At 33.6% G+C, this 11,460-nt stretch overlaps 1 protein-coding gene across 1 annotated transcript; it reads left to right on the top strand.

Annotated features, from left to right (window-relative positions):
• Window positions 1-3,458: 3,458 nt before the first annotated feature.
• LOC139905274 (uncharacterized) lies at window positions 3,459-7,891 on the top strand. The gene is made up of 2 exons (XM_071888096.1): window positions 3,459-3,595; window positions 7,093-7,891. Exons 1-2 carry the CDS (start codon window positions 3,459-3,461, stop codon window positions 7,889-7,891), a joined length of 936 nt encoding a protein of 311 aa, XP_071744197.1.
• Window positions 7,892-11,460: the final 3,569 nt, after the last annotated feature.

The following is an 11,460-nucleotide window of genomic DNA, read 5'->3' as shown; positions in this document are numbered from 1 at the left end:
TTTCATAAAAAAAGATTTATTTTTTTTTCCTCAAATTTTGATGTGTTTTCTAAATATTGATCTATATTTAATGTGGTATATTCAAATCCTGAGAATGTAAATTTATAAAAAAGTTATTTTTAAAGATTTTTGTTCGTGACTTAGTTGTTTCAATACCTATTCAGCAAGATAAGTTTTTTCGAAGTGTTACAATTGAAATTTCACCCTCAAAAGAAAATAGTTATGTTTCTAGATAATTTAGTTCAGCATCAACATTGATAGGATTTCAATTTTTTAAAACAAAATATGGATTAAGTCAATAATATGTAGTTATTTTCACGTGTTTGGATTTATATACTTTCTTTTTAAATAAAGATAACATTTACTTCAACATTAATTCTTATGTCTAATTATCAGGCTCCCAATTAAAAAACTCTTATCAAGGCACTGTGCTGTGTAGCTCATTTTCAAAAGCCAATAATTAATAATATTTTATTCTTTAAAATAAGAAGGTATTTAACAGTGTAATAAATATAATAATATTTACCACTGCTCAACCCACCGGCTTTAGTCGTCATTTGCTTTCTTCGGATTTAATTTTAAATGATTTTTATCATTTTAATAATATTTAAACTAAATTAATAATTTCAAGTTATTTGCTGAATATAGGCTACTTATTTGTCCCCCACACGCTAACGTACGTTTGATCCATCTTTAAATTCAGTTTTTATACTCTTACATCTTAAACTTGGGTTTAGCTAGAAAAAAACTTGGTTTGCAAAAATATTTTTTATGGACTTTAATGTGCTTCGGGGAAGCAAATATATCTATGCCAAATCAAACTATAGAATGGAAATTTTTATTATTTCAAGATAAATCCTCTATCTTGCTTTGATTTGCCGTATAGCACTGACCAAAAAAGAAAAAAAAACTTATTAATGTCTAGAAAACCCAATTTTTATGGGCAAAATTGAAAAAAAATATAGAGCAAGGAGCATCAAAAAAGCTTTGGAAAGAAACTATGTTCAGCGGAGTGTTTTATAAAACTCAGATGTACGGTCCAAAGAGCTATTTTAAAATATATAGATAATCACCAGTCTGACAGAAAATTTTGTAGGCGAACTCAGCAAGACACATTTATTTAGTGAAATTAGAATTAATTACTCATTTTAGGTCCCATCTCGAGGGCAATACAACAATTTTAGTGGTCATATTTTTTTATGTAGTTTTCATCGTATGATTTCTCTTTAGTCTCAAAATATGCCTGAGTTTCGTCCTATTACCTCTTTTTTACATATGATTTTTTTCCAGCGAGCATTCTTTTAGGGTCTGCAACAGAAAAAGTCACTTGAAGTAAGTAGACTGTGGAATTTGAACTGTGTTAATCAACTACACATTACAATCAAAATTATTATGTGGACTACTTTTATATTTTGTCAGTAACTATCTCTTTTGGACGTTTACTCTGTGCATAGCATTCAAAATTCATTTTGCATTGTTTATATTCAGCAAGCCATTTTGTAACTATTGGTTTCACTTGTGCATGATCCGAATCATAGTAATCAAGCCATACTTCGGCTTCAACAGTATTTTTTTTCTAAAAAAAAACAAAAAACAAAAACAATTGTTGGCCCAAGAATTATTTTTTTATCAATAACTAAGGTTGTTTCTCAAACAATGCTATATATTGCAGACTTATTTCCGAAAGTTGACAAACGTGTAGACGTATCGTTTGAAGGTTGACACTAATAAAAAAATAATATGCTTCTTTTCAAGTGGCACCATCTATGTAGCAGACTAAGAAATTTAAAACCAACCTAATATATATGTATGAGATTGTTTTTTAAGCGTTGTCTTTAAATAGATCAATTAGTCGCTAGTATCGACTAGGCCGTAATAACTATTTATAAAACGAAAAATACTGATTATGGCGTTATAAATTATCATATGTTTTTATAGTGCATATGTTAAATACACATGTCGTGATATTTTTTGGAAAGAGGTAATTCATATATCTAATACTGTATACTTTTGATAATAAAACTTTATCAATAATAATTCAATTGTGATTAAGACGGAGTGAATCTACGAAAACATTGTTCGACTATCTTAACAAATACGTTATTAATTTTATTCAATGTTTATAATATAACAAAATAAGTTTTAAAGTATAAACTTTCCATTTGAGTACAGACTAATTATAATTATTAAGCCTTCAATTTATAATTAAAGATATTGAATAAATTCTTTATCATCTCTATACATATACATATGTATACACTATTCCAATTTATATCTCAAATATTATTAGAGTAATGAATTATTAAATTATTTTAATCAGATGTCCTAAAACATAAAAATATGTTATCAAAATTTAATGAAAATATAGTTATTAAAGAAAGAAACACTGTTTAACTTTCTAACAATTAATAAACCAAGAAAATATGCCATTATCTGTGTAATAAACAGGGTTCGGAAGCAAAACGTGGACTATAATAATTGCTAATTATATAATTAAAATAGATAGTTTTTCTGATTTATCCTGCATATTCGGAATCTCCTGTTAATTCTGCACAAGTAAACAATATTAAACATTTCTCAAATCTTCATCGAGAGTGAGCAAGAAGCAAAAAGGCAGAGGATCTCAGACCTTCAAGATGCCAAAATTGCGGTGGCAGAGATTATTGACATTGTGAAGTGCTCCAGGAGCCTCATTTTCAAGGTGGCTAAGAGGAGAAAGGATGGAAAATACCTCTCAAGGAAAGAAAGAAGCGTTAGACACAACTTGAATTTTCTGGGGGACCTGAAGAAGAAGATCAAGGAGGACCCCACAAAATCTATGAATCGCCTCTCTGACGAGTTTGATGTAGGTGAGGGGATAATCAGGAGGGATGTGAAGGAGGACTTGGGGGTGTCCTCTTACACTAGGGCCCCATGCTACCTGTTGACGGACACTCTGAAGGAAAGTAGACTGCAGAGGTGCAAGAAAGTTCGTGTGTGGATCAAGGCAAATGGATCCAAACACTCATAAAAATTTTCTCTGACGAGAAGATTTTCACTGTGGACCAAGTCTACAAACGTCGGAACGACCATTGGCTGGGGGATCACCAGAAGGGATCAAGGAAGTGTTCTGTACAGAACATCCGGCCCAAACAATTGTCCTGGGGATCGTGGCGTCCGAAGCTGCCTCCCTTCTTTTTCTAAGGGTGGGGAGAAAATCTGCCAGGATGCCTACTACAAGGTGCAAAGGTTCACCATACTGCCATGACTTAAGGCCACTTAGCCAGAGGACAACTATGTGTAGACCCAAGATAGTGCTGCGACAAACACACATCGCCCAAATGCCAGAAGTTCTGCACCGACAACATGGTTGATTTTTGGCCCAAGGACATGTGGCCATCATCTTCGATTTAAAATCGATGGACTTTGCTGTGCAGATAACTTTGGAGAGAGAGACTAACCAGACATCATACCAGAACATGGACTACCTGGAGGCTGTCATTGTGAAGGAGTGGAACAAGTGGTCTGAGAAGTTCATCAACAACTCCTGCAAGGCTTTCAGCCACCGTGGAGTGGTTGTGATTGCTGCTGAGGGCGGCCAATATTCCGTGAACATGTTGACAAAGGTCGTGTCTCAAAGTTTTGTTTAAAAAATTTCAAAATTATTGACATTATTCTAAAATCAGGCATTCAGTCCACGTTTTGCTTCTGAACCCCGTATATATATATATATATATTTTTTTTTTTTTTTTTTTGATTAATTGAGTAAATCAGATATCAAACCCCTTAACTTGAGCCTTAGGTTATTCATTGCACAATTATTTGTCTTTATCTATTATCTATGCAATTAGTTCAATATTTGAAAAAAATTGGATACTTTTTACACATACGTAAATAATAAATATTAACTCCTTGAACATAATTTTATACGTAGAATTCTTCACATAGGATTTTATACCTCTTTCTGCAATACTTTAAAGAAAAAATAAGGGATAAATTATTCTTGGTATAAAGAGTACTTACTTTTTTTTCTTTATTAGTATTACATAAAATATTGATATGCTCATTGCTGCAAAATCTTAATATCCGGTGTAACAATGAACTTTGATTAATTTGGCAATTGCTTATAATGTAATGATGCTGGGGACAGTTGTCGCAATTTTTTTTTTACCTCAATTAATCAAATGATGATTTCGATCACACATACTAAAATTTGATCCAATATATGTCTGCTTTTATTTAAATATATTTATATATTAGGCCAAACAACAGTTTTCAATTAGTTATTTTGAATAAAATCTGTTAAACGTTAAAGAAATCAAGTTTGAGTTAAAAATTAAGAAAATTAGACTGAACAATATTTTTTAAAGAACAAATAACTTTTCCTTCAAATATTTTGAATAATAATCTGTAAAATCATTATTGCATATTATAACTAATAAGATTTATTTTATAGATTGGAGAAATTCACTTACACTAACAAATTTTAGAAGAATAATCAATACAAAGTACACTGTACCAGTTGTTGTAACCGTCCTTGGTGAACTAATCATAATCTCAAAATTATCCTTAATTTATGAATTTGGAATTTAGAAAAGTTTATATCTACAAAAAGCAACATAATCAATAATCTAAAAAGATAATATAAGGTATACCAAAAATAAACAGGAATACTTACTAATTCAATAAAGAAAAAGATTGATTAAGTTTATTCATATTTCAAAATATTAAAGTATAAACAGATAGTGAAAAATGAAAAAAATCTTATCTCTTTAGCTTAAGTATAAGTCGAGAAAGTATCACTTGAACGTGGTCGACGAATTTACGTTTGCACACTTGTAAGCAGTTGTGAGTCACCAGGACCACTGTCTATGCCGTCAGTAATCTGAAACGATTGAAAAGAATAACGGCTCCGTCAAAAAGACCACACTGGACCCAAAGGAGTAAAAGAAAGAACCCAGATCAATCATCTCAAGTCTATGAGGGCCTATGCAAGAGATCTCGGAGTTTCACACCAGACTGTCCAGACAGCTATTAAAAAGTGGATGAAAAGATCTTTGTGGGAATGCAGGGACCCACTTTTCACACCAACAACGAAAAAACCCATCTTCTCCACTGCAATACTCTTTTTGAATTAGTCCTTTGAGTTCTTTAGTTCTTTGCCCCCCCCAAACTACAACAATGATGCAAATCTTCTCGACCACTCCTTTTGTCTGCATGTCGAGGGGAAGGCCTGCAGTATCCGTCATCCAAACACTGAAGACTTCAAAGCCACTGTCAGTCAGTACTGAGACGCCATAACAGATGAATACATCTGCAGCGGTTGCCAGGGCTTCTACCACTTGAAAGCTAAAATTGCCACTAGGATCAGCTACATTAATGATTAAAAGAGTTCAGACACAGATTTATTTATAGCATTAATATTGATGAAATTCTACTGTTAATTAATAACTTTATATTGGGTTGAATTTTAAAATTCAAAGTGTTCACATTTTAATGGGCCACGCAGTATTACAAAAAACATTGATTCTCCAAAAAAAATACTTTCACTCCTCAAAGTCACTTTTATTTAATATCTCAATGCAAGTTTGGTAAAAAATATTTATAATTTCACAATAATTTGCATTATATTATATAAATGTTTAGCAACATTTTTAATATTTATTAAAAAGATAATGCTTCAACTGCCTCCAATTTGTAATATTTTCTGCCTTATTTATTTTTTCTAGTCAAGTCCATGCTTAGGACCGGTCCTATCAGTCCTTGGAACTGGTCCTTCACCTGTCAGTACTAGAACTGATTAAAAAATGAAGAAATTAAGTTGAGGGACGTCATCAAAAACATAACTGGATTAGTTTTAGGATTGAAATGCAGGATTGAGCCGGACTGAGACTCTAACTGGTTGTAACTGCGGTTTTCAGTTCTAAAGAAAGATCAACACAATACTATCTCCAGTCTCCCTACTAATTCCGCTTTTCTTCAAAATTCCTTTATATTAAGTAAGTAATAAGCTCTATCAATGATAAAACCAAACTCTATCATTCTCCCCTTTCTTGAACTATTTCGTAAATATCCACTTTATTTATCTAAGTGACTTTCAATTTATATAATTTATATTAAAAAGTCATTGGACGAATCTATAGGATATAAAAAATATAGTACCAAAGACCCTCATACTATTATTCGTCATACTCTTAAAACTATGTAGTCAAGTACATATGTATGCATGTATGTACATTAAGTATGTTTCAACAACACCCAACCATCTTAAATTCTTAAATATTAGTTTTAATAAGGTACCATATGCAAGGTTTAATAAGGTTTAATACCATAACATATACTGGGGAGATTTAAGTTAAAAGAAAAATATTTGCAAAATTATTTGTTTAATGGGTTAAACATGACATTTTTCTTTGATTGTTTTTCATATTGTAAAATACACCAAAACAATTACAGGGTAAACCAGTAACCTTATATATACCTAATTTTTTTAATGAGATGCACATAGATACAATATAGAAAGGGGGTAATACTTGAACCAAGAAATGAGTTATCACGTGTTTAGGCATCTCAAAATTTACAACAAGTAAATATTAATTCTTTTATCAAAATGAATTTGGCCGGGACCCCCAACTGACTCTCTTTTTCTCCAGAAAGGCTTATACATAAAGTAAAAAAAAAATATTATAAAATGAACTTTTTTTTGTCATACATTATCACAACTTTGTGGTTTTTGTAGTATATTTCTAGAATAAAATCCGTCACTTCTAGAGGACAAAGATGTTATTTATTATACTGTTTCACTTTGTGAATAAAAATGTAGAGAGCATCAATGATGATTGACCTTTATACCAATGATGACCCCAACGAGCGAATAACTCATCTTTTAGTTATTCCACGCGTAATGACTAGACCTGAACACGTCCAATCTACGTTGGAGCAAGACAAAGCCACTTCATTGGCTGAAACTCCCTGCAACTCCCCCATTTAGACAGTCGCACAAGTTAAAATGGTTCAGTTCTGGACCAGCGACCCACAAATGTGGTTCGGTTAGCTCGAGGCCATTTTCAATACGAGACAAATAACCTTTTCAGAGATTAAATTTAATTATAGATTCGGTGCCCTCGATCAGGAAGTGGCAACAGAGGGACAGGTTCTGATTATTAAACACCCAACTGGAGATCCTGTCAAAGCCTTGAAAGATGGTCTCATTGATCGTCTTTCAGTATCAAAGCAGCGACGACTACAACAACTAGTGGTACCAAAAGAATCAGGAGACAAAAAGCCCTCTCAACTACTGCATAGGATGTGTCAGCTGGTGGGCACACCCTCCATCAACGACGATATTTTGAAAACATTATTTGTGCAACGTTTACCTACTGCAGTCACGAAAGATGTCTTTACGTGGACAGCTAACTTAGAGGAGGTAGCCACACTCGTGGACAAAGGGATGAAGACGTCAACACCTAGCATTTCTGTTGTTCGTACATCACCATCTTCAGAGTTCAAACGATTTGAAAAGAAAATTACAGGGTTGGAACGAGTTATCTGCTCACTCACAATGAAGGAACGCAACAGGACAAGTAGAAGATTCAATGCGATGCAAGATCTGGACTATGTTTTTAATACCAACGCTTTGGCCCAAAAGCAAACAATTGTAAAATCCCGACTGTTTGACAGAAAACGGCAACAGGGCGATGTAATAGAGACAGACATCCCCTTTTCAATCCGCAGTCGCCTTTTCTTTATCAGCAGCATATTATCCAAGCAACCATTTTTAGTGGATACAGGAGCTGAATTATGTGTTATAAAGGTCACGCCAGCAGATCGAATACAAGCAAACTCTTCACTTATAGCTACAAATGGTCAGTTTTCACTGACACTCGATTGTGGTCTTTGCCGCACGTTTTGATGGATGTTTACAATCGCTGATGTCTCACATCCCATCATAGGGACAGATTTTTTTGTTTTTGATTTGTTGCTGGACGGACGAAGATCTCGATGCATCGGTGTTTGACGAAACTTTCTGCTATAGGGATAACTACTTCACTTTCGTCTGTCAACATTACTGTTTTTCCTCCTTCTACTGATCCCTTCCAAAGTAGTTTCAAGGAATTTCAGACCTTTACCGAAGATATTAAACACGACGTTTACCACTATATAAAAACTAAAGGTCCACCGGCTTATGCCAAAGTAAGGAGACTTCCTCCGGATAAATTTAATGCTGCTAAGGAAGAATTTAATCACATGTTGGAATTGGGAATTATATGGCCGTCTTCTAGTCCTTACTCGTTCCATCTTCATATGGTACCTAAGAAGGACTGTGATGGCAGGGCCTGCAGAGATTATCGAGCCGTAACTGTGTCTATAATTCCAGACTGATATCCAAATCCACATATTCCAGATTTTGCTGCAAATTTACAAGGATCATCTATATTTTCTATAATCGACTTGGACCATGATTATGATCCCATTCATGTACTAGAAGAAGATATTCAATAGACAGCGATTACTACACCATTTGGTATGTTCAAGTTTATCAGAATTTTTTCTCCGCAGTGCAGCTCAAACATTTGAAAGATTTATTGATATAGTGTTGTTTGAAATTGAATTTTGTTATGTTTATTTGGAAGATATTCTAGTTGCAAGCAATGCAGAAGAACAACATGAAGATGATCTTAAGAAACTTTTTCAGCGTCTACTAGAATTCGACTTAACAAATAATCCAGATGAATGTAAACTTTGGAAACCATCATTGACTTTCCTTGGACATGTTATTGATTGCAGTGGAATCAATCCAGTTATGGACAAATGATTTTTCTCGTCCTTCGTCTCTACGAAAACTGGGTGAGTTTATTCGAATGATAACATACTATCATCGGTTTCTCAAAAATTATAATATGGTTTAGGATCCTCTATATTAGATGATGGGAGGCAAGAAATGAAAGTCTGCATCTCTAACCACTGGACCACTGACGCTGAGTCAGCTTTTGCTATTGCAAAAATTACAATTGCTACTTTGTTAGGACATTCATGCCCTATAGCTCCCAGACATCGCAGTTGGTGCAGTGCTGCGACAAATAACTCAAAATAAATGGTAACCACTTGCATTCTCTTCAAAGAAACTTAAATCCACTGAAGCAAGATATACCACATTTGGTCGAGAACTTTCTCTACTTTGTTTAGGGGGCCAATTTCATATGTTAACAGATCATAAACCGTCGACATAAGCAGTCAAGTTCACGTCTGCTAGGAATTTACCGCGTTAAATCAGGCACTTTACTTTCATATCTGAGTTCACAACCGAAATTAAACACGTCAGTTTTCTCTCTCTCTTCCACAGTTGGGGGGGTATGGGGGGCTTAGCCAACTAATATTTATTAAAAGATTTAGATAAGTAAAAAGTTTGGATTCGGACTATCCTGGGGGGCTACGGCTAGGTTGTGGGGACAAGGTACACTCTATTTAAGAGAGGTTGTGAGAGGGTCTTATATAAGTTTCATAATTCAAATAAAGGTTCAAGGTAATAATTATCACTCTTGTATATTTTAACTTACCTAAGCCCCCATACCCCCCTTAGCCTTGGTTTGTGAACTGGGTAAAATGAACCACAAATGTATTCGTATTTAATGCAGACAATGGTACAAAGAATGCGTACAATGCCAAAAATCAAAGATAGTACGCCACACCAAGCCCCCCATTGGACAATTTCTCAAAACTGATGGAAGATTCGAAGAGATCCATGGAACCATTGTATGCCCGTTCACTGTTATTCAAGGATTTAAATACCTGCATACAATAGTGGATCGGTTTACTTGGTGGCCAGAAGCAATTCAAATTTAAAATATGACTGCTGAAACAGTCACGAAGACCTTTGTTGAGGTATGGTATGGATGCTATGGTGTCCTAGTAATGATCACAACAGATCGCGGATAACAATTTGAATCTCATGTATTCAGAAATCTTAACCATCTTATGGGGGGTCAGCACTTAAAGACGACAGCTTACAAACGGGCAGCGAATGCCATGGTGGAGCGCTTTCAACGCCAACTGAATGCATCTCTTCGATCATCTGCAAGTAATTGGATCTAATCTCTGTCTCACGTCTTATACAATTAATAGAACCCTTATTATACTGGAATATTCATTTTCATCCAATCGTGCTTATTTACACCTCTCATAAATTTACTCTAGACTTTTATGAAATAGGGTTGATAAATTGGTTTTTCAGACTTTTTTTGTCTTTTAAACGTCGTTGACTAAAGAATCCTAATTTGTTCCTACTATAAAACAAATTCAGAATATTGCCAAGCATTTTTACAAAATGCATCACTTCTTTTTTGAAGAATCGATAGTAGGACATTTGTAATGTCTGTTTTGTCTTAATGTTCGAGTAGATTGAAATGCAAAAGAACAAATATGTATCAGCAAATCATTTCTAGTAAAAATATTTTTTAAGAAAACTGAATAAGACTGGGACTCCTTTAAGGTATGAAACATATTTTGCACAACTTTTGATCCAAGATTTAATTTCAATTAAACTTCTTCTGAATAGTGTTTTCTTCAATACAAATCAAAGTTGTAGCAATTACTCGACACCGAAAGCTTATACAGAAGATTTATTGGCTCACTTCTAAGAATATGCTTCAAGACGTTATGGGCATAGTATTTCACCAATATCTTAACCTCTGCTAAATGGTCTTTGAAAACTTTATACTTTATATATTAATATTTTCTAGCCAAAATTAGCTTTCTCATTTTGAAGCCTTTATCAGCCTTTTAGGAAGTGGCTTCCGCACACCATTATTATAAACATATTTAAATTTTTTTATCTCTTAAAATTTAGACTATGACATAACATCTTTATGATTTGTTTCCCTAAATGTTCATACCTTTATTTAGAAGTTAATACGTGTTATGGAAACTTAATTCCTGTTTCCAATTTGGATAAGGATTTATTTCTTGGATTTTTGCTTCAGGCACTCCAAAGTGCACTCAAACACTATATATCCTTATTGGACCCAGGTGGTAAAAATACTCATCTTATGACTTAAAACATTTATAATTTTTATTCAATGGTTGTGAATTCATTCATCACAATAGATATCTCAGTATGGTTTACTACCATTTTGGATTAGGACCACTACTTTGTCACAAATTGTGCTGCACGATTAATACAAGGCATTAGATTTATGTACAATGTACTATTGGTATAACATACAGTTTGTTCTTTTCATTACATGTAATTCTTGAATAAGTGGCCCTGAACACAAAGCTGTTTACAAGTCCGAGTCATGTCTCAACCCTTTAAGCTCAATTCGAAACCAAGTCTTGAGTTTTTCACATTATATTCGTCTCGCAAGCACTAGTACCCAACTCTGCAAAGTTCACTACTAATTTTTTTATAAATCTACAGTTTTTAAAATCGAATCCAAGTTAAAATAAAGTAGAATTTTAATGTGACTTAAATGCTACATGTGT

The sequence above is a fragment of the Lepeophtheirus salmonis genome, chromosome 5 (assembly GCF_016086655.4).
Source record: "Lepeophtheirus salmonis chromosome 5, UVic_Lsal_1.4, whole genome shotgun sequence".
NCBI lineage: Eukaryota > Metazoa > Arthropoda > Copepoda > Siphonostomatoida > Caligidae > Lepeophtheirus > Lepeophtheirus salmonis.
Note: the sequence above shows the minus strand (reverse complement) of the source record. Positions and strands in the feature narration are given on the sequence as shown.

What these genes read in the sequence shown, in the direction of transcription:
- LOC139905274 (XM_071888096.1), top strand. Translation starts at nt 3,459, where the DNA reads ATGGACTACCTGGAGGCTGTCATTGTGAAGGAGTGGAACAAGTGGTCT. An exon ending in GGCCAATATTCCGTGAACAT is followed by an intron (nt 3,596 to 7,092) that starts GTTGACAAAGGT and finishes ATTTAATTATAG; the next exon opens with ATTCGGTGCCCTCGATCAGG.